The sequence below is a fragment of the Rhinolophus sinicus genome, chromosome 8, assembly GCF_057876585.1.
Source record: "Rhinolophus sinicus isolate RSI-liver-muscle chromosome 8, RSI-T2T, whole genome shotgun sequence".
In the NCBI taxonomy this organism is placed as follows: Eukaryota; Metazoa; Chordata; class Mammalia; order Chiroptera; family Rhinolophidae; genus Rhinolophus; species Rhinolophus sinicus.
Genome location: NC_142508.1, coordinates 22,622,485 through 22,646,676, shown reverse-complemented (window position 1 = coordinate 22,646,676; position 24,192 = coordinate 22,622,485). Strand labels below are relative to the sequence as shown.

General features: G+C 37.6%; 1 protein-coding gene across 2 annotated transcripts in view; it reads left to right on the top strand.

Annotated features, from left to right (window-relative positions):
• CPED1 (cadherin like and PC-esterase domain containing 1) overlaps positions 1 to 23,822 on the top strand; it is a 250,121-nt gene extending 226,299 nt beyond the window's left edge. For both annotated transcript variants that reach the window (XM_019750063.3, XM_019750062.3), the window contains 4 exons: positions 166 to 267; positions 670 to 757; positions 6,712 to 6,858; positions 21,854 to 23,822. In XM_019750063.3, coding sequence (XP_019605622.3) covers positions 166 to 267; positions 670 to 757; positions 6,712 to 6,858; positions 21,854 to 22,075 — 559 coding nt within the window. In that variant the 3' untranslated portion in view covers positions 22,076 to 23,822. The remainder of the gene's footprint in view (positions 1 to 165; positions 268 to 669; positions 758 to 6,711; positions 6,859 to 21,853) is intronic.
• The last annotated feature ends 370 nt before the right edge of the window (positions 23,823 to 24,192 follow it).

The window sequence follows — 24,192 nt, the reverse complement described above, 5'->3', positions numbered from 1 at the left end:
AAAAGCTTAAATCCCAAGTAATATGGCGGCAAACGAGTTGTCTATGACAAGGAGGTCCTGTGATCAGGATGCCAGATATGGTTCAATGAAATGTGAGGCAGTGCTGTTCAAATGTTTACCATCTGTTTCAAAGTAACATGTGTTGTTTTTCTTTCTGGCTTTCAGATCACATCCCCTGGAGAATACAGGCCAGACGGTATTGGTTGTTGGTGGTGTTCAGTGGCTTAATTCCAATCACCTGCAAATTATTCACAAGGTTTTGAAGAGGTACATTTCTGCAACAATAATTGTTATTATATTCTAAATTTAAAAAATATTACTCTTAATGTAACTGAATTTTATCAAGATTTTATTTAAAGAGCAACTTGTTGTTTAGAATTAAGTACTTAAAATCTAGTTTTAAAATTTTTGAAATACTTTTGTATCCAGTCACAAGATGGCTGTTCAGTATCCAAATTTACATTTACTACAGATCAAAACATGCCCACTGGCACATAAAACTCTATCCACACACAAAAAATTATTATACATCAAATCTATAAAATGAGAATTTAGTCCTATCTGGCAGTTATCACATTCTAAAAGAATTCCACTGTGTTTGTTTATGTAACACAAATATCTACAAATGTAACTGGAGTTCATCACTTTAGAATTCTGATTATTTCACAGGGAAAATTTGCTCAATATCCTTGTGATCATCAAAACTTTGGGAATTGGATTTCATCTGCCAGTGGATGGAGTACATTTCTTAACGCAGGTAAGCCCATCTCCTCCAGGCTGTGTGACTTTCATGCTTCTTGTAACGATCTGTGCTGGTGTCTGAAAAAGGACCCAAAAGGCACCATAATATTCAGCAACCTCTATAAAAGTCGAAGGATAATGTACTCATGGATGATGATTTCAAATCAGTTATAATTATTCCTAGATATAAGGAGACCATAAACCATAAATATGTTGCAAATAATACTTTGAGTTCATAAAAGAGGATGGGGAATGCCAAACTGTGATGAAGTAAAGAACAGAAGTTACATGAGAAAGATTATGCTTTAAGGATCTCCGTAGCCCACTTACATTTCATACACCTTTAAAGAAAGACTCATGCTGAAACCACAAATGAAATTGTCCGTATCAATGGATACTTGGGGGTGAGAGTGGATTTTTGAACATGATTTCTGACTTGTTGCATTAAAAATCATCTTTGAAGGAGTATCACTGGTTTTTCCTCTGATTGGATATTTATAAATGGAAGAGTTAGAGGCCTCTGACCAGTTCTTACAGAAGATAGGTAATTAGTCTCAGTGCTGAATAGAGGTCTCAGCAAAGAATAGACGGACAAACACCTGTAGGTAAGGGAACCAGCTGCTCCTATACAAGGGAGGAGAGTTCATGGCAGCTGGGTCTGTATCCCATTGCCCAGGGGAGCTCAGGAAGCACTGGGAATTGGGGAGACAGGAAGCCATCCATTTAATAAGTAAGCCAAGTGAGATTTATTTCTGTGTCAATGTTGAATGAGCCTTGCTTTCCCCAGCATTCCACAATCTCCTCTCCTTTCTTAAAACTTTGCCTGCCTGGGCGCCATATCTGTGTTGCAAAACCAGGAGAACTGGTAGAAAGTGACCCAAGTAAAGCTTCCAAATTCAGTCTCTTGGAGTTAGGAGGGGTTAAGGAGTTCAGGTATTTAGCATGTGGGGTAGCTGAATGCTTTGACACTTTTGGGAATTAGAGGAGCAGTCATTTGACAATTTTGGCTGTGGGTTATGAGTGTAGTTCCTTTAATGTTATTGGAAGGCTACAGGTCAAGGTTGCAATTCCTTCTTGAGGACTCTGGTGACCCCACTCTGCATGTGTGACTATGGCTCCTCAGAGACTGGAGTCCTTGTGGCCCGTCTGTATATTTTTTTTAGGTAACTAACTCAGAAAACATTTCTTCAGCACTTACTGTGTACCAGATATTGTGCTAAACATTATGCCTGCCCCCCTGGGCTTGGGTGGTGCTTCTCTATCCTTTCAAACTGAATGAAGAGAAAAGGGAAGAAGAGGGTGGCGAGAAACAATAGAATGAAAGAGAAAATGATAATCACAACTGGAGGCAGGAACATATGCTCGCAAGGCCAGCCGTTCAAGACTTGGCCTCTGCTTTCCTCTGTAAACTCATCCTTACTACCACGGCATATGCACACATGTAAATACACACCACCACCACCACCACCGAGCTCTGCCAAGCTGAGTGAGTTTTAGCTTCTCAAGCACATCATGCTCTTAGTTACCTCCAGGTCTTTGAAATCACCATTCTCACTTCTTGGAACCCAGTCTCCCACCACTTCCCCGCCTAGGTACTTTCCAAGTACCTTCAAGTGTTAGTGTAAATGTTATTTCCTTTGGGAAGACATAATTGACACACACTACACTTGATTGTCTATTCCTGCCATGGGCTCCTATAAGAGGGTCTTGTGCCCTCATTCATGTCACACAACACATGCAGCATTGGTTATCTGTGTCCCTGCTAAAATAACTTCGGTGAGAGCTTGACTTCAGGGAGGGAGGGCTGCATGGCTCATTCCAGTACCCCTAATGCAAAACACATGGTAGACACAAAATATATCTTACAAGGGAATGAGTGAGTGATATTTTGTATGATTTGGCCGCTCCCAGATCGCCCTTTCAGGACTGAGACATTCATTCTCCATGGCTGCTGGGAATGTGGCCTTATCAGGACTCCTACCTGAATCCCAGTAGGAATTGCCTTTTGCTGCAGAAACCCAATTTGCCAGTGCAGGGCTGCTAACACTCAGCCCCCTTCCGTAATTGGGGCCATCTCTGAAGGGTCTTCCCAACTCCAGAACCCCCAAGTGGGATCCACAAAAGCCTCTCTTACAGGCATTGTTTCTTAGAGCATTCTCCTTCTCCTGTTTGCCCCCTTCATGCACATTTCCATCTGAGTCTATTTCCCAGAGAAATGACCTTTCTCTAGAAACTGCTTACTACAAAGTTCCAGGGGCTTTTCATAATTAGACATATCAAAGTTGAGAAAATACTTATAACTGGACAAGAAAAAGGCCTACAAACAACACTGAGCATCATTTTTCATGGGCTAGCACAAACCAAATTTGCATCTGCCTCTTTTCCTCCAGATTTCTTCTTTATGAACCTTTTCAATTCACTATCGTTATTTGGGAGAAAACACTCTTCTTTGAATGTCACATATAAATAGGTATATGAGCACAGTGGAGAACACAGAATATTATTTCTGCATATTTCTACTGCTTCTTTTACCTTGCAGTGGGATTAACAGATGCAAGTAATTTGCTTTTTTTGCTGGATAATTAAAATAATTTTTTTCTTTATTTTTATTTTTTATTAAATTTATTGGGGTGACATTGTTCAGTAAAATTATATAGGTTTCAAGTATACATTTTCATGATACATCATCTATGTATCACATTGTGTGCTCACCATCCAGAGTCAGTTCTCCTTCCATCACCTTATATTTGACCTCCTTTACCCTCTTCTACTACCCACATTCCCCGCTTACCCTCTGGTAACCACTAAACTGTTGTCTGTGTCTATGAATTTTTGTTTCTTTGTTTGTCTTGTTCATTTGTTGCTTTCAGTTTTATATGTCACATATTAGTGAAGTCATATGGTTCTCGACTTTTTCTGTCTGACTTATTTTGTTTAACATGATAATCTCAAGATCCATTCATATTGTCACAGCAGTATTTCATCTTTTCTTGTGTCTGAGTAATATTCCATTATAGATATGTACCACATCTTCTTTATCCCATCATCTATCAAAGGACACTTTCATTGTTTCCATGTCTTGGCATTCCTATATACTAACAATGAAATTTCAGAAAAAAGACAGTTCCTTTTGCAATTTCAGCAAAAAGAATAAATACCTGGGAATAAACTTAGCAAAGGATGTGAAGGACCTATACAGTGAAAACTATAAGACATTATTGAAAGAAATTGAAGACACAAAGAAATGGAAACATATTCCATGTTCATGGTTGGAAGAATGAACATAGTTAAATGGCCATATTACCCAAAGCAATCTATAGATTCAATGCAATCTCCATCGAAATCCCAATGGCACTTATTTTTAAAAATAGAACAAAAAATCATCAGAATTATGGAATCACAAAAGACCCCAAATAACCAAAGCAACCTAAGAAAAAAGAATAAGTCTGGAGTGACACTCCCTGACTTCAATTTATACTACAAAGCGACAATAATTGAAAATAATTTTTGTGCTTTAGAAGAGGCAAAGAGAGTACAAGTCACTCCCTGCCAGTTTGGGTTCACCGAGAAGCAGACACCAAGACAGGATTAGCAGAATAAGGGAATTTATGAGGCAGAGTCCCGGGGAAGATTAAAGAGAAGGGTGCAAGAGTACGCAGGGAGACTGTCAGAACGCAATCCAATGCATATCACTCAGTCTGGCACCAAATATTTTTTGAGTGTCTACTATATATTGGGACTGTGTTTGGCTGTAATGTGTCTGATACGAAGTCAGTGGAAGAAGGATGGATTATATAGGATGTCTCAGATGGCAGGTCAGTCTGAGAAAGTCTTGGCCAAACTGATGAGGAGTCCTGGAGCTACAGTAGTTAGTGGAGGAGTCCCTTCTCTGGACAGGGGACCTGAACTAGAGCTCCGCCTAGCATGGTCATTACCTCAGACGTGGATGGGGAGGGAGGATGGGAGGAACGCGATCCAGAGAAGCAGCCGCTGGAGCCTTCGCTCAATTCTGCTGCTCCCTTAAGCACACTCTCCTTCTCTCCTTCCCCACCCCACCCGACAGGCAAACCTCTCTGCTCAGGAACCCCTCTTGAAGCCTCACGGCCCAGCTATCCCCTTGCCCCAGCAGAGCTACTTCCTTTTCCCTATTAGCCCAGACTCTGGTCTATTTACCCCAAAGAAAGGACTTGGTAAATGTTTACATATCTGTTTCTCTTATTAGAATGTCATGTCTAAGGAGAACTGACTCTGGGTGGTGAACACACAATGGGATTTATAGATGATGTATTACAGAATTATATACCTGAAATCTATGTAACTTTACTAACAATTGTCACCCCAACACACTTTAATTAAAAAGAAAAAGAAAAAAGAAAAGTATGGTAACTATATTCACTCATTAAATACTATTTAAGTTTTCTAAAACACAACTTGACAAGATCTAGTATGCATGTTTAATTTCAGTACAGTGGACTCAAGACCAAGTACACATGTTGTATACATCAAGGCTCAACTGCAAGTTACCACAGCCATCCTCCTCCTCCTCATCATCATTGTCTTGTTTTCTTTTCAATTCCTTTGATTGTTTATTGGCATTATTTTGTGGTGACACTGTTTTAGTGGTAATAAGAATGATTTTTGACTTTTCACGAAGATGGCGCCAAAAGCGTAGCAGGGAGCCACTGCCACTCCCAAAGCCAAAGCCAAAGCCAAAGCAAAGGCTTTGAAGGCAAAGAAAACAGTGCTGAAAGGCATCCACAAAAAGAAGATTCATGCGTCCCCCAACTTCCAAAGGCCAAGACACTGCGGCTCTGAAGGCAGCCCACATATGCTCAGAAGAGCGCCCCCAGGAGAAACAAGCTTGACCGCTGTGCCATCATCCAATTTCCCCTAGCTACCGAGTCAGCCATGAAGAAGCTAGGAGACAGTACACGTGTGTTCATTGTGGACGGATTTCAAGGCCAACGAGCACCAGATCAAACAGGCTGTGAGGAAGCTCTGTGACATTGACGTGGCCAAGGTCAGCACCCTGATCAGGCCTGATGGAAAGAAGAAGGCATATGTTCCACTGGCTCCTGACTATGATGCTTTGGATGTTGCCAAGAAAATTGGGATCATCTAAACTGAGTCCAGCTGGCTAATTCCAGATATAAAATTTTTTCACTGTAAAAAAAAAAAAAAAAAAAGAATGATTTTGGACCCAATTAATCATGTATTAATCAGAACACTCTGAACTGCTGATGTTGCAGGAATTGATGCTTTTACAGATAGGGACTGTGAATCCGGCATCTGTACTGTTAACCTTGCCCTCTGGGGGATTTTGGAGTCCCTGCTTTAGTTGAAACAGACATGGTTTATGGGATTGGTGTGCCTAGTGCTGGAGTACTTGGTCTGCTAGTAACTGAACCGAGTGGAACTGTAATTCTGCCAGCAGAATTAAATACTTTTTTTTGTAAAGACTTAAAAAAAGAAAAAAGAAAAAAAAGAATGTCATGTCTAAAGAGCAGGGACCATGATTTATGTATCCCCATACTCCTTTCCCTTGGCACAAAACAGATGCTGATTAATCATCAAATGACTAAACGAATGAACAAGAATCCCGATCAATGGAGACAGCATTTGTGATTTCCAAATCTTGGCTTCTAAATTGAGAATTTCAGATACTTCAATGGATCTTTGTGGGCAATAAATCTAACGATTTTTACACAGAAGGGAAAGTTCCAAATTGGGTGTCACTATAGATATTTATGTATTACTGTTCTATATATACAAAATGTTTATATTTATATTTTGGGTAAACAAATTAGAACACATCTTTATTTAAGAAGTGCACGTGAAATTAATTCTTTATCTCAAAATAAGACCAATTTATTTTTTAAAAAATGAAATTTACATGATTTCTACCTGAGTTATTAAATCATAAAACAATCCTCTTAATAAAAATGTTCATTCTTCCGTTTTGCAATACAGAGTGAAGTTCAGAACTTATGGAAAGAAAACTTGATTATTCTGGATGCTGCGAAAAAATATGGCTATGAAGTGGTTGACACGTTCGCTATAACAATGGGGCGATACAAAGAGTTTTTACAGGGGACCTGTGGATGTCACTTCCATGAGGTATTTATTCTGGTTCTGCTTTTTGTAGCATTTGATCTTTAAATTTTTTTTTTTTTTTTTAATTTCTCATCGTATCTTTAATTGCATTGTCAGTCTTATTTTGCATTAAAAAACTGTCAGGAGGAGATTAAATGATATATTGATCATCAGTCAACCAAAGCATGTAGCAATCCCAACTCAAGGCTCTACAAATCTGATGTTTAAAAAAGTAAGTGGTTATGTAGACACCTGAAAACTGGGACCACGAGCCAATGCATGCAGGAAGATGGAAACAAACCTGGAGAACACTTGCCTTGTCTCAGAGACTCCGAGCCTTCCTGTCAGAAATTGTGTCCAAAGAAAGTGGCAAATGTCTTTATGGGAGGCAGCTTGGAAATACAGACTATTTAATGCGCGAAACTAATGAACGAGCTTCTTCCTTTGGTTTAGTGCATAACAGGAAGACCTGTTTTTGAGTAGTTTTTCCCCCTTGGTGGTGAAAATGATTTTATTTGTAGCCAGTAATTAAGTAGGTTAAGCTGATAAGGTGATAGAAGAAAACAATTTTATCCTTTTCCCCTTGTCCTCTCAAACCCTTCTGTGGATTATTTCCTCCCTACCACTTGACTAAAATCTTGGTAAGTCCCATCATTTTAAAACCACTGTCAGGTAATAAAAGGTCTCCAATCACTGTCAGCCATAAGAAGACTATCACTTCAGTACTAACATTGCCCAGGCCTGTGTTATACCCACATAAATGCATTTCCTTTTCCCAGCTCAGACCTGCCTCAGTCTCAAAATCCTGAAGTAGGAGAAAGGGAGCAGGAGGCTCCTTTCCTATTTCCGCATTTGCTTTGCCACTCTTCTCTGTCCCCTTCTTCACTGGGTCAGGTCAAGGAGGAGATGTTAAGGGCAACAAAAGTCTGACTCGACGGGCATAGCATAACCTTCCATGTGTTCTCTGGGTAGAATATGCCAATTCCTTCTTTTTGGGGTGCTTCTGTGGACTTCCTTGACGACACCTCCCACTGGGGCCCTCTGAACAAAGCTCCCTGGAAAGAGGCAATACCTCCTGCTGCTGCATTCCCTTCTTGGCCTCTTGGCTTCTAATTGTCCATCCCTCTGTTGGTGTTGCATTGCCCCTCTGGGCATCTTTTTGGAAAATATTCAAAATAGCACTGGGCTGGCTATACTAAGTTGCTCACATTTCTTCCACAAGAAACACTCATGCATCCATGCTCTGCTGTTGCTAGAAATACACTTAGCTCCCCGTGCACCCCTTCCTTTTTTCTCTCTCTTTCTCGCTCTGGCTCTCACTCTCACTCTCGCTCTGTCAGCCGAAAGGTGAATTTTAGCCGCAGTGTCTCATACCAGTTCTAACACTGCCCAAGCCCCAAAGGACATATGTTTACCTCTCAACATTGGTCTCTTGAGGCTCCCTCTCACTTGGTTTAAAGCAATGGTGAAGCAACTACTCAAAAAGGAGGAAGACCACAAAGCGTTTGGAAAGCCCTTCCCATAGAAATTCTCTCTCTTCCTTCACCTTCATTTCTCAACTCTTTGAATGACAGAAGGGTTTGCAAAACTGGATGCTGTCCACACTTTTGCCGGTTTTGCATATATTATCCAGATATTGCTTAGGAATTTGAAGTCGCTTGGCTACTGTGTTTTGATCTAGATCTCAGGCCCTTCAGCTGAAACTGCTATGGAGAATGTCCCATTTGGTCGTCCTGTCAGATATTGACTCACTCATTCTTTCTTGGGTGGTCTCCTGTGTAAACCAGGATGCAGTCGTTAGTGGGTTGACTAGTGAGATGACAACTAATGGTTTCTTCTGACTGTTTTTTCAGCCTTAATATGACTGTCAGAATCTATCTTGGTCCTCAGATTTTTTTTTTATGACTACCCAAAAGTTATTGACACTGCATTGATTCTTCTGCATGTTCTGCTAATGGAATGATGTTATATTTTGGTATGACAAATAGAACTGCATCTCAGAGAAGGGGGCGCTGGCACCCACAGTAGACATCATGGCATTTTCCATTTTGATCTAGCAACTTGGAACTTGGTCGTGATCTTGCAGAACAGATTTCGAGCTATAGGGTACTGTGTGTCTACTTATTGCTCCCACAAGAACATAGAACACCCTTCCAGTGTCTATCCTATTTGAAAAAAAGTCAAGACTTAGAAACACAAGAGCAGGTAGCCTGCAAGAAGAAGAAACATCAAACTTACAGCTGAGCCAGCCCAGTATCATAGCTGGCTGCCAAAACAATCCAAGGTTGCCAAACACACAGAAAATGGGGACTTTGAAAGATGACATACCGATTGTTTTTTCGGTCTCTTTGAGATAATGTTTATTTGTTTGTTTGTGTATTTATTTATTTTTGCATAGTGTATCTTTCATTAGTATTTGGGGGAGGATATCTGTTTTTCTTTTTCAGCTTTAGTGCTTTGAAAGTTTAAAAACGAGAAGTCCTCCAATGATTTCCAGCATGGCTCCAATTAAAAACCGGAAATGTCCTTCCCACATGATTCCATTATGTGTATCTCCTGCCATAGTATCAGCATTGACAACTAATAGTCATGGACTTTGAGAACTGCAAAAAAGACTCTGAACCATTCGACATAGAATGTTGGCTTAGAATTATCACTAATGAAAACCATTCTTATTTTGCATAATAGTGATTTAAGCATGTCAGGTGAAATTACTTCACTCTTGATTTTATAATTTTTGAGTGCAATTTTCATGCACAAATTGGTTTCTCTTAAACCTTATATGTATTTAATGTGTGCTGTCTTGAAGGCATACTACAGAGGTATACCCCAGATTGTCTCAGATGATTCTAGAGCAGTGTTATCCATTTTGAATTGTTTACATATGAGCTGAAATTCTTCTAGGAGCATCTACCTTTCTAGTTACAACACAGAGCTGATAAGATCCTCTTTCTCAGCTGACTTCCTTCATCACAAAGTTTCTAAACACATTCATCATTTAGGCATCATTGTTGCTTAACTTTTGTACTATTTGTGCCACCTGTACCTCAGGAAGTTTCTAGGGCTTACACTGATGTTTTATAATCTTTATGAACCATCACCCAACATTTAAAATCACTGTTAGCTTATTTTAAACAATCAAGAAACTCTAAAACTCCTTGCAAAGGATGCTTTGATGATAAATGTAGCAAGCCAGGAAAAAGTAGCTTATTGGCTCATGCAAAACACATTAAATGGTAGAAATTTATTAATGGCAATCATTTTTCCTGTGTGCTCATCTTATGAGCTGGCAAAGGAATTTATCATGCAGTAATATAACAGCAAGAATCAAAATCAGCTGTATTCTTAGAGGCCTAAGAATTTGGGTTTTGGAAGACTTGTATCTTCTGGTGTTCAATGAAACCATTCCCACAATAGATTCAGACACCTGAGAAGGATAGGTGTAATCAGTACAGTAAAAACATGATGTGTCCTCTTTGATCTGTGGTGAGAATTTGATCATAGATGTAACAAACCTGCTCCAGTGAGCTCTCGTTGCCATAGGTGAGATTAAAGGGCTTGGGACATCTCTTTCATCTGTCAAGACACCCAGAGAGAATACTTTGCCACCAGGAATCTATAAACAATTTCCCAACTGGTGTCCATCAGTTTTGACTAAAATGTTCCTGCTGATTAGAAAAGCAGGTGTTTCTCTTCATGGGTAGAGATGGAATTTGTTTTCCCAATGTTTATGCAGGACAACAAACAGGATCCAGGTAGCTCTTGCCCAACAGTGCTTTTGGATGATACCTTTAGTTACGTGGTAAACATCAACTGTGAACAAGCTAAAACCTGGAAAGGATGCAAAAATATTATCAGCTCAAAACTGCAGAAGGGACAAATCCACAACTAGTTATTATGGGATTATTAATAAATCTAATCAGTTGTACAGCCCTTGTATGATATGCTTTCTGGCAGATGTGGTGAGAGCTTTTGACTCAGTCAAAAAAAGCCTCTGGCATCACCAGCCAGCTCTAATAACCAGCAGGATTCCTTTGATTCTGGCACCACGGAAAGAAGAAGAAATTTTCAGATCTTTGTCGGGGATGATTTTCCATTATTATTTCATCTTCATCATCTACTCATCATTTAATCTTTATTAAATAAACAGAAGCTTATCTGGTTTAGAAACATTTTCCTTCTTTATTATGGGCCTAAAGTGTTTCTCTTTCTCCTTCAAACTTTAAAAGTTTCTCAGAAACTTTGAATTCACTTATCTAAATAGATAAATAGATAAATTCATCTATCTAGAAAGCTGAAGTAATGACTTTTAGAGAAAAAAGAGTTACTGATCCAAATAGTGGTAAGTTATATAGCACACCCCAGAATTTAGCTATCAGCATGGTTATTTTTAATAAATTAGTAATAGCAATTTAATTCATGAAATTTTTTGAGTGTCTGTGTAAGCGCTGTATTAACTATAAAAGGAGCTAGGAGAATTTTTGTAATATTCTCATAACCATCTCAAACTAAACATGTCCACACAAAAAAGAAGAATATTCCCTTTAAGCTTTCTTTGTCTCTAACTTGACTCTGTTGTGCTGTCATTGACAAACTAGAGTCATCCTTGATCCCTCTTTATCTTTCTTCAAAACCCTAACAATCTCAAATCAGCTAGCGACCAAGTCCTGTTTACCTCCGAAATATTTCCCCAACTCATTTCCCTAGATTTTGTTCCAATTGCCTTGGCTTTGTTTTTTTTTTCTTTTATTTAATCATCTCACACTTGTGAATCCAGTTCGTGAGCTAAATAGTAGCGATACAAAAATATAAGAAACACTCTCTGTCTTCAAAACATTGTAGTTGGAGGGTCAGGCATAAAAACTCATATTGTGAAACAATGTGCTAAGTGACATGTTAAGAGACATAGGATGTTGTAATCACACTGAGAAGGAGTACCCAACCCATTCTGAGGACTGAATGAACCCTCCTTGACAACTGTCCACGTCAATTGCTAAAGAATGAGCAGACCCTAGACAAGGTAATAGGGTGACGGCAAAGGAAGGCCACTCCCACCCCATGGAACAATGTCAACAAAAGTAGCTTTGGAATGACCTGATGTCTCAGGGAATCGCAAATTTGTGTATTGCAGAGCAGCTATAAAAGAGGACGGTGAAAAGCAAGCTAGTAGGTCATAGTAAGAGATCAGACTTTGTCCTACAGGAGATGGAGAGCCAATGAAGGGTTTCAAAGAGAAGTAAGATAGTCATGTCTTTGTTTCAAATAGGTAAGTCTGATAACAGTGAGGAGGGAAGGTTTGAAGAGGACTAAGTCAGGGCGAGAACTTAGGAGACTTTTGCCAGAGTCGGGTGAGATGATAAAGGCTCACCTAACCCAGGACAGACAGCAAGCATAAGGGAGACGCAGACAAATGCAGGCCCAATTTAAAAAACAATATCTGTAGATCTTATCTGTGGCATGAGAGAGGAGGAGGTTTCAAAGATGATTCCCAACTTGGGTGATGGATTAGAGAGCTGAACTGGCAATTGAGACAGAGAATAACTGAGAAGACACCGGCTTAGGGAAGAAATGATGAATTCGGTTTTGAACATGTTGTGTTTGATGCCTGTAGGACATCCAGGTGGAGAGCTCTCACAGGCAGTAGGATATAGAAACCTAAAGCTGGAGGGATAGGTTGGGGCCGGAGATAAAAAGTTAGAAGTCATCAGAAAATAGATAAGAGTTGAAACCATGAAAAGAGATCATCCAGAGAAAGTGAGTAGAATAAGAAGAGTCAAGGAAGGATCTCTTGGAAATACCAATAGTTAAGCAAAGTTTGGAGACATAGGAGCATTTGAATTTAGAGAATAAAGTGTCGGAGAGAAGCTTTAGTAGAGTGTGGTGTCATGGAAATCCAAAAAGGGAAAATTTGTAAGGAGAGATGGAAGTAAGATTAATGTTGTCAAATGTAGTAGAGGGATCTACTAAGGCATTGAGAAGGTCCTTCTGACCATATTAAGAGTAGTTTTAGTAAAATATTACAGGAAGGAATTAGACTACAGTAAGCTGAAGAGGTATGAGAAATAAGAAAGGGAGGTGGTAAACCCTTCCAACAAGTAAGCATAAAAAAGGGGAAAATATATTGGATTAAGAAGAGAAAATGGTCCAGAGACAGTTTATAGGAGGAACAACTTGGCCTGTTTATGGGCAGAGGGAGAATAATGAATACTAAGGACACATTAGAAGTACAGGAGAGAATAAGACTGTTGGAGCAAGGCCCCCGGTTATGTGGGAGAAGACCAGGTCAAGGGTAGTGGTAAATAATCAGTAAGGTGCTGGTGAACGAGGAAGGTGGGCTGGAGGGTCTCTTCTCCCCTGTCATTTATTTGCTGTAGACTGTTGCAGTATTTCCATCCTGGAACCTTCACTTTCAGCTAGTTGAATTCATCCTTCATGCCCCCATGAGGATAATGTTTCTATACTTCAGATCCAATGTTGCCATTTAAAATCTTTCAGTGGCTCTGTAACTAAAGAGGAGTCACAGAAGCTTTCACTGCTAACCATTCCTACGCCTCCTTTTTGAGAAAGTGATTCTAGGCAGCCCTTCAGGGAAAAAATAATTAGTGCTCATTCCATCATCTGCAAGTGAATCCTAGCCTTTCCTATTGGGCAATTAGATTAGAGATTATTACCTGATGAGAATGAGTTCGTTAGCCATAAGGAAACCCAGCCTTTTCTGAGATAGTTTGGTACAAAATCCTGTTCCACAAGGGAGTATCGTATATTGAATGATGGTAACACCAGTTACGTCAGGATCTCTGTCTTAAGAAGCATAATTAAATGGAGAATCAACAAAGTGAGTGTCAGTCACTCTATGTTGAACTAGTATTATGACTCCATAAGGCAGCTATACATCCCAGCCTCTGCAGTACCAGAACCTACAATGTCCAGATGCCTGAGAAAGAGATGCTGACCCATCACTATTTCATGTTCTTTGCAATAAACCCTCATTTCTGGAGGTTTACTACCAAGCGTTAAGCGCCAAGCTAAGATGGACTTGGAACAGCGTTGATATACATTTTCTACTTTATGTTTTAATGTTCTTTCCCGGTGAAAACACGATCTGTGGTTTGGGAAATACTGTATACCTCTCCACTTTAAGGATTCTCAAATAATGTTAGTACAATAAATGATCCCAAAAGCCCTACAGCAAGGAAACTATTTAGCTTAGTTTGAACCAGCTTTTTCCAAACGTTTTTGACCACAGAACCACTTTTCTTTTTTTTAATCACAACGATTAACACCTCACTAAACACACTCTGGGAAAACTAGTATAAAGGGTAATAGTCTAAAATCATGCAGGGAGTACAGATTAAATGTGACAGATTAACCACAAGCATTTATCTTCTCTTCCACTTGAAACTCCATGAAAAAACTTTAAAAACAGAAAACTATTCACTCCCTTCCCCAAAAAAGACAGAAAAAGAAATAACTCAAAACAGATAAGAAACTTGAATTCATTTTAAGAAGCTGACCTTAGCCTACAAGGGAACGTTACAATGTGAAGTGCCTGCAAGGAGAAGCGCCAATCCGAGGTGAGGTACAATTGACCACAGATCCTCTGAGCAGCTCAGATCCAAGTGCTGACGAGGGCAGGGCTGAGGCACAGGTCAGAACAGTTGGTTAAAAGTCTGTCTGCAAAATTGGTGGGCCCCAAATCCTTCACCCCACCCTGTGTGGTCAAGACCCTACATCCATCCATATGATTTCTTTTGAAATGAACAGTAGAGAGTCAGGACTCAGAAACGTAGGTATGGTAAAGGACAAATGGATGTGGAGGCTGAAACCAGAAAGATGAAAGTGAAAGCTGGCACCTGAAGGGTGGGTCCCCTCAATTTCTCCCCAAACCCCGGCAGACAGGCACATGCCACCTCAGACAGGAGGCTGGAGAGTTCTCCTGACAAGAAAATAAAATGACCCAGTGGATCTCCTTTCAAAAGACCAGAGCAGTGCTGAGCAGTGCTCTTCCCTCCAGTGAAGCCAGCAGTTGGGAACAGTGGTCCGCGCAAACTGTTTCTAAGTAACATTTTAGTGCCATGTTGTAAATAAAAATTCTAAGTTGAAGAAAGATAGATGGAAACAAATACCTGTAAGTTAAGATCAAACTAGATTCCAAGAGCCAGGATGCACATCTAAATAGAACTGGGTAGGAACTTAGCTTTTTATTAATCAGACTAACGAAGGGCATTTAAACAGCATCAAGAATTCAATGATAGGAATATTCATCCACTTAGGAAACTGAGTTTAAGACAGGAGTTAGTCTCTGGGGGAATGCATGGGAGTGCAAAATAGAACCAACAGTTTAACATTACATTGGATAACTAGTGGTTGGCAGCTCCTTATAATCAACTTCCCCACCTCAGAGCAGAATTTGTCCCCAGATCCGGGAACTGAGCTCTGCCTGGGGACAGGAGATAAAAGGGCTCAGCTTCCAGAGTCTGAAGGGTTGGAGATTTGGAGGTAGGGTGGGAGACGGAGACGTTGCAAACCTGGAAACACCAAGAACAAAAAAAAACCCTTCATTCTTACAGAAAACTTTAGCCTTGCCCTCTAATCCTGAGCATCTTTGACCCATTCAGAAGTTGGACTCCCTTCAATCAAAACATAGCTTACTTCATGTGGCCATAATTAAATATTTGGGGGGTAGATGAAAGAATTCCTTATTATCTTTAAAAACTGCATGACTTCTCAAAATGGAATGATGAATTTTAAGGACTGGCTTCTAGCTATTGTTCATCACTTTATTTTTATTCCATTTCTGTGAATTCTTAGGCTACTTTTTCAGCTGGTCATAAATCTGTGACTGGATTTTGAATTGAATGTGCTGTCTGCAGAATGACTACACCAAATACAAAGTATTTCAAATAGTATATATTTATCTTAAAACACTACATTAAGATTTTTTCTGGTTAATCTTATGTTTTCCAACCTTAAAAAGCCATTATCCTCATTCCTCTTCAGGTTCCATCCATGATTGTGAAACACACTTGTAATCAGAATATCCCACCCTAACCCGGTCTAGAAAGATTCGGGAACATTTGCACACCGAAAATTGTTTTCTATTTTGTTCTGTGGATCTGGAACCACATCAGAAGTTCCTTGGGTGTTATTCAGGTCAAGTTCAGTTTTAGGAAAGGTATTTGCTTGTAATCTGCCTGACACTTTTCCAGATCCCCAAGCTTCCCCTGTTTGCACCAGCTTTTTGAAAATTCAGTTATTTCAGGGTAGCAATTAATTGACATGGTAACATGCTCATTCTGATGAAAGTTTATGTGAAATCAGTTCTGAATGTTGAGATTACATGCATTTAACACAAAAAGTTGCAATGTTAGTTTTGTTGTGTAGTTTAAAATGCTTTTTCATTTGTTTGTAAAGTCTTATACTAGCCATTGGCCCAAACCAGTCAAGTTAAATTGTGGCCATTTGCATGCCTTCTAAAATGTCTGTGTGCCCAAGTCCTTCATTGTGTAGAGATAGGGAAAGATCTATAATCATAAACTGGGAGATCTCTTAGCATATAAGAAACCTATGGAAAATAAAATTTACTTCTCCATGCCAAGCACAGAATTTCAATTCTTGTTACACTGAGTCATAGAAAAATTTGATCATCTATATATCCTATAATATCTTATGATTATAGAACTTGATTCCAGCTCCAAAATTACTCCTTTCTAAGTTTCTATAACTAATATATTATAAATATATTATTGTTTGGAAACACTGTAATCTTTACTTGAAAGTCTATTCCTATAGGTAAGAATCTAAATTTGCACATTGCTGTGAGAAAAATTATTTTTATTACACTTACACTTGTGATTCTAGAACGATGCTGATCTAATAGGTTAGGACCAGTTTCTTTCACTATCTCTTCCTAATTTTAAATAGAATTTGACACTGAGCATTCACAAAAAGCAAATCAACTACAAAAACTTAAAGGCAAGAGGTTACTTGGGATTATTGTAAAGCGGCAAAAAAAATTGTGATTTAACACTCATGTTCGGTCAATGTAAACCTTTGCCAATTCACATATATATGCATTATTAATCATGTGGAGTGGCTCCTTATCCCTGACATGTCGCTTTCTCTGTGATGAAGTCATATGCACCCAAATTTAGAGAAGCGTTTAGAAGTGTAGTGTATGACATTTGTCTTTCATTGGTGTGAACACTGCACTCAAACACCTAGAATCTTGTCTCTGGTTCAAGGCCTAAATGTTTCACTGATACTCTAATAGCTCATTTATTATTATTATTATTATTATTATTATTATTATTATCATCATCATCATCATTATTATTATTATATGTATTATCCCCCAGAGGTAAACTACGTTTGTATTGCTTACAGCTCTCTTCCAAAGCTACATTCCAGTTGACACTTCAGTTGGATTTTAATAATCCCACATAGTCCTCTGATTTTGGGAAGAACCCAAATGGGCACATTTTCACACATGAGAGTAAAGGAAAGGAACAATTTGCTCTTTATGGTACAGGTGTCAAACACCTTTCACTTGCATAACACTTTCAAGCCTTAAAATGTAGCTAGCTCCTTTTCCTTCACGTTAGAGCCCAGCAGAGTAGGTAAAACAAAGTAATATTTTGAAACTCAGAAATAGCAGTTTGACGTCAATGCCGGATACTGAATTTTACAAATAAGTTCAAAGAAATCATAGCTATGTGACTAGATTATCATGCCCTCCATAAATTAGCACTAAGTCTCTTTAATGTACTAAGAACTATGCATGACACGGAAACAACATGGTGCCTGACCTTGGGAGCTAGTCTCAGACAATGTCTTTGAAGTCATTTCATTCTTGTTCTTACTTCAAGTATCTTAGACATGTGTCTTTATATAGTCCCTTTGAGGGTAGGGATCATATCTGAATTACTCCATGTGTTTCTGAACGCAGAGAACTCTGGAGATTGAAAGGTGGGTATTATATGGGGGGAAAAAATCATTACATTTTACTGTCATAAAATACGACATCATTTTACATCTCTTCTACTCTTTTTCTATTTTAAAAGGATTGTATGAATTCTTTCCAACTCTAAAAGTTTAAAAGTTAGTATATACAATAAAAACAAAAGACTCCAGCCTTTTCATTACGTCCATATCCCAATTCTCACTCCCTTCTCCACTGGAGACTACCAAGAGTTTGGTACATAGCTCCATCTTAAACATATACTTTTGATTTTAATCCCGTGCAATTAAACCTATAAGGCTGTCAACATTTGTGGTCACTGGACTTATAGAACATTGAGCTTTGTTTAGAACTACCTTGTTTCTCCATAAACATTTTAGGGAACAGTAGCAGTTTACGAAATGCATTTTAATCTACAGTACGAACATTCCTATTCTTTCTCTCTCAGTATTGAATTCTGCTTATACAACCAACTCACTGAGTTGATGGTAGTAGACTCGATATTGATGAATGGCTGTCTAGTACTGAAAGTCCTTCTCATAACTATTTTTATTGTTTCTTAAATGGCCTTGGTTATTTTCTTACATTTACTTGTAAAGACCTATTTTAGAATTTCTTTGTCAAGTTTCCCCCAAATCCTTCTGTGATTACAATTGGAGTAGCACTGTAATTAACTTGGAAAGATTTGACATAGTGTGTGTTTCCATTTGTTTGTTTTCTTTTATGTCTCATTAAACTTTTGATGGATTCTTCGCCGGCATCATTGTTGAACTTAATTAAGTTGTTTTAGTACTATAATGGGATCTTTTCTCGAACATGTTTCTTATGAATTATTGATAAAATATAGAAAAGCTATATCATTTTTAAATATTAGCTTTATAACATCTCATTATTTTTCAGTAGATTCTGTTGGGTTTTCGAAGTAAACAATCGTATAGCAAATAATTATTTGGTAATTTCCTACAATAAAACATTTCATAATATTAAAACTTGCATTCTTGAAATAAATTGTATGTGCTAGTGGTATGCCCCATAATGCTGCTGGATTTTTTTAAAGGCTCCGAGATTCAATTTACAGTAGTGTTTTGGGAGGATTTTTTACATCTATATTTTGACAAATCAAAATTGAGGTTTTTTTTCTGGAGGTTTGTCAGCTTTCAGAATTCAGTTACATGGTGATGCTGGTTTAACAAAGGAATTAGGAAACTTATTGTTTTTGATATTTCCTGCAGAATAGTTTTTAAAGGAAACCAACTAAAGTGTTGTTGGGCCAATCCCTGGCATGGGCATGTGGGGGTCAAATCTTGAAAAGCATAAAGAGAGCACTGATGCTGTAGGAGGCATTAAGCTGGCCCCCGAGAAGCTGGGGGAGACCCCATCATCCCATCTTTCTCAGAGATCACCTTAGTGATTAAAAAACAGAAATATATTACCAACCTTCCCATTGTGAACTTGCAAAATAGTGTCATTACTTCTCAGCGAAAGCTATCTGCTTCAGCAAATACACTGGAAATATGTATTTTTGTGTATCCCTTTTGTGAATCACATTCAAGATTGCTATATACATCTGCACTCGCATGTTACCCAACATTTGTGATACAACATTAAATCAACCCTGAAATCCCACAACACGTTAAAATAATTTTTAAATTACTATTAGGTTGGTGCAAACATAATTGCAGTTTTTGCAACTATTTTTAACCTTTTAAAGCACAATTACTTTTGCACTCACCTAATATAACCATTACATCGGGATGGACCTTTTTCCACTTTGCATGTAATTAGAAGGCAGATCATCAGGCAATTGCAAAAGCCAGAATTTAACATAAAATTATACAACCAAATTAAGAACACTGGAATAATATTTTTCAGGGTTCAATGTAATATTTATGCTTAAATAAATATTAAAAATGTTCACTAATCTTGTTATCACTGAATACAGACCTCCCCCAACATGGACACAACCTTTAGGATAACTCTAGTGGACCTGGCCAGGCTACCATATTTGAAATTATAGTGTAACCAAACAGACATGGAAGGAGCTGCACATTATAGAAACTTACATCCTTGAGACCTGGAATATTAATCAGTGGTTCACTGCAAACTGAGCTCTAAATTATGATCCACAGGGATTCCTTACCACAAACCGCTGATTTCACTGGTCTTCTTAAGAATCAGTTCATCTGAGGGACTGGTCACGAAAAGCCAAACAGCCTGTAACTATAGGAAAACAATTCATTTATTTGGGGTGACCAGGGTATAATTGGTCTTAAAATGCATTACTATTACATTTTTTTTCTTCAAAATGGAAATAATTTGAACATTTTAATGATTATGATGTAATGCACATTGTCTTAAATTTAAAAAGTCAAGACCAAAAGTTACGAAGAATACATCTTAAATCATCTGTAATACTGTGTTTCCCCAAAAATAAGACCTAGCAGGACCATCAGCTCTAATGCATCTTTTGGAGCAAAACTTAATATAAGACCTGGTCATATTTTAATATAAAACCTGTCTTATAATATAATATAATATAATACAATACAATACAATACAATACAATACAATACAATACAATATAATATAATATAATACAATATATAATATAATATAATATAATGTCGGTCTTATATTAATTTTTGCTCCAAAAGACCCTTTAGAGCTGATGGTCTGGCTAGGTCTTATTTTCAGGGAAACATGGTTCCTCTGCCCCAAATCACCACTGTTAACATTTGGTGTAGATCATTACAGTATTTCTATTTTTAAAAAAAGCAAATCCAAAAAAGGTTCATGCCCACTTGCAACAAAACTAAAAATACTTATTTTCAAACTAGATATCATGATTTTCTCAAATATTATGTATTTTTGGAATTGTTTTTATTGCATTCTCTTGCATGGGATCAAAAAAATGTGTTTAGATCATTATAAAACACTCAAAAGAGGGAAAAAATTCATGTTAGCTATTGTTGCATTCATTGGTCATCAACAATAAATAATTTATGTGCCCATATTGACCAAAAATAATGTTTTACAATTGCATCAATATAATGGAATTCATATTTGTTATTCATTTGTAAAGACACCCAAAACATCTTTGCCAGTATTTTCTATCCTCCGCAATTCCCAACCCTCCCCCCCATCTCTGTCTTGGTTCCCAGCTTCATTCTCTCTCACCCTTGGTGCTAACAACTTGAGTTATATTAACCCAATGATTAAAGCTGACTTATAAGATTTCACCAGGGCAACTTTTTGTAAATTGTACAAATAGACAGTAAATATAGCCTCTTTGTTTGTATATATGTTTGTTGATATTCATAAAACATCTGTGATAGAATCACAAAGAAACTAGTAATATATATTGCCTCTGGAGAAGGAGGTGGAGGGCATAGATGGGAAGGAAATTCTTTATTATATACCCTTTATGCTTTATAAATGTTTATAATGCTATCTATTCAATAAGATTTTAAGATAAAAGTATATCTACGTCTGTACAAACATATATAAAGTTATTAGCCTAATAGGACTCAGGCTACTCCTTTGGATTCTATAATTTATTAAATGCCCAGAGAAATGAAACCACTAAGTGTGACATCATTAGCTATGGCTGTGGAATGGAAAATAATTTTACTCTGATAATAGTTTTAGTTGCCATTCTAGAAGAGGGTGCCATGACAGGTTTAGAGTACCATGCTTGAATGAGTGACTCAGCAAAGGCACGTCAGTGTCTTCTTTATATGTTAGCATCTGTACGAACATAACGCACACGGAAGTGTGGTAGAAAAGCCATCAGACACTCTCCCTTAGTTGCACTGGGGACAGCTCTCCTGAGGTAAGCAGAGTGGCAGAAAGTCTAATTTCAACCTTGGCCTTTTCTGAAAAATAAGACACTCTGGTTCTTGGTTATATAAATCATGTGTATGTCGTTTGGGCAACATCTGTGTCATAGAGATGCTGTTCGAGTTTGTGAGTTAGTTATACTGCTCTAGGCAGGGCTTGAATATGTCCTTGATTTTGCTTCACTGTTTCTTGTTTGTTTGTTTTGCTCTTGATTTGCAGGTAGTGAAATCAAAGTTATCTGAGGAATATCACTTTATTAAAATAAAACAATCAAGAAATCACATTGTGGGAAAATATTTCAGCAATCAAAACCAAGTACAACAACGGCAACAAGACTCTGTCATAAATTACCAATCACCGTACCATGTCAGAGGTCCAATTAATCAGGTTTGCTCTGAAATCCTTCTCAACAGGATGTGTGCGAGTAGAGGAACTGTGTAGACTCCCTGCAGGAGGCCTGAACTTGGAATTGAAGACAAGCCATTCACCTGGGTGATTATCCAAGAACCAAATCCTGTACATCCCATGTATTTTGGATCAACCACATGCACTCACACACACCAGCACACACTTACACACCAATGCACACACAGCTGAAAAAAAGTAATAGCGCTTTTTTCCTCCAGCTTTATAAAGTCAAGATGTGCACTTGAAAATAAGTTGGTGAAAGATCGAGCTAGGAAAATGTTAGCTGAAATACAATCATAAACTAGAACCACTGTGGCCTGGGTATTGCATTGTGATGTGGAGAAAAAGGATAATGCTCTTGAGTATTGTGTTATCTTCTCTATTGGTACATTAAAACTGAAAAGGGTAAAAAAGCAATTACATTCCACTTGTAAATAGGGATTGCATTTGTGTCCTTTACCGGATGACAATGTGGCATTTATGATGGTTTCAGCTTTGTGAATCTAATGCTTATGAAAAGCATTTCTTTGTGTACTTTTCAAATTTTATAACTGAAAGGAAAAGAACAGGAATGCTTCACAAGGGAATTCAAATAGATTCTCTGAGAAATAAGAAGTGTCATATTTTACAGTTAAAACACCCATATATCTAACTTTGCACTCTGTACCTTTCCTAAACATTCCCTCCTATCCTGCCTGTGAACTTGGATGGGTAACTGCATCAAAGTTGATTAAATATGTAATTTAAAGTGAGAAACAAAATATAGTTCTTCATGTATAACTTTATTATGTCTCATGGATGATATTATTTAAGAAAGCTTTCGTTTGCCATTAGAGCCCTGTGTAATGTAAGATTACAACTACATTTGATGTAAATGTTTTGCAAAAGATAGCATTCTCTAGCTCCTCGGCATTTATTTCCGTAAAGCATTTGTAATATGTCCACAAATACTAGTAACTGCATTTTTGTTTTCCTGAACAACTATGTCTAATCCAAATTTAGATAAGGCATAAATTATTTTTTTATTAAAACTGTGGCATACATATAAAACATATCTAATTCTAGTATTGACAACTTTCCCTTCTATATTTTAGTTTCAAAATAGCAAATTTCTTTACAAATGCTTTGTTGTGAGATAACATCTCACTGTTACAATGGTTTTTAAAGGATTATTTTTCTTTGAGGGGAAATAAAGAGCTGAGAGAGTTAGTTTAGTACATGGCTAAAATTACCAAATGTACAAATACCTCAATTTCATGACTTTACAAAAAAATTAATAAAACTATTTTGATCGATCAATTGCTTAGTATGAATATCCACCTCCTTTAAATACTCTATTTTTATATATATTTTTATATGAAAGTAAACATGAATTTATATTTAACTGTCTTAAATTATATTTAAGCACAAATATCACTTGATATTAACAATACCTATCTTCATCTGATAGATTTTTTAAAAGAACGGTACAGAATTAAGCTTTGAAATGAAAGGTTTTTCTAATATCTGCAGCTATGTGCGAGCACCATTTTTAGGTTTTCAGTCATTTTTTTAATGAAATAAAATGTTGCCAATTCATGCAGCTTCTAACCGAGTTTTATTGTATCACATACTCTGTAACGGGATTATAGTCAGTGGGTATTCCTTGTAATTTACTGTCGACCTAACTGAAATAACTGTCTGACTGAGGTTTGTCTGGCATTTACCTCTTCACCACTGAAGTAATCATGGATTTTAGACACAATTGTAATGATAATATTAATAAATGTCTTGCTAGTAATAGACTGTGTTCAGAGAGTATCTTTTATTTTCCTCTTTATTGGAGACATACAACCACACAAACAGTGGCCATTTGGCAGGGATATTACCATGCAGATTCAAATACTGGAGTGTGGTTTAACATGATAACTACACTCCTAACCTGACAGTCTCTAAATTTTGATCAGATGAACTCCCTGCTGAACAATGACCAAAGCTTTTGAATATGATGCCGTAACAAGCTTTTGTTTTTTGGGTTTTTTTTAAAGATAAGAAACTAAAATGCTAGGAATCATTTTAGTTACTCCTTAATTTAAAAAAAAACAACAACTATAATTTGTTTTACCTTAGGGAAATAGGTGTGTGTGTGTGTGTGTGTGTGTGTGTGTGTG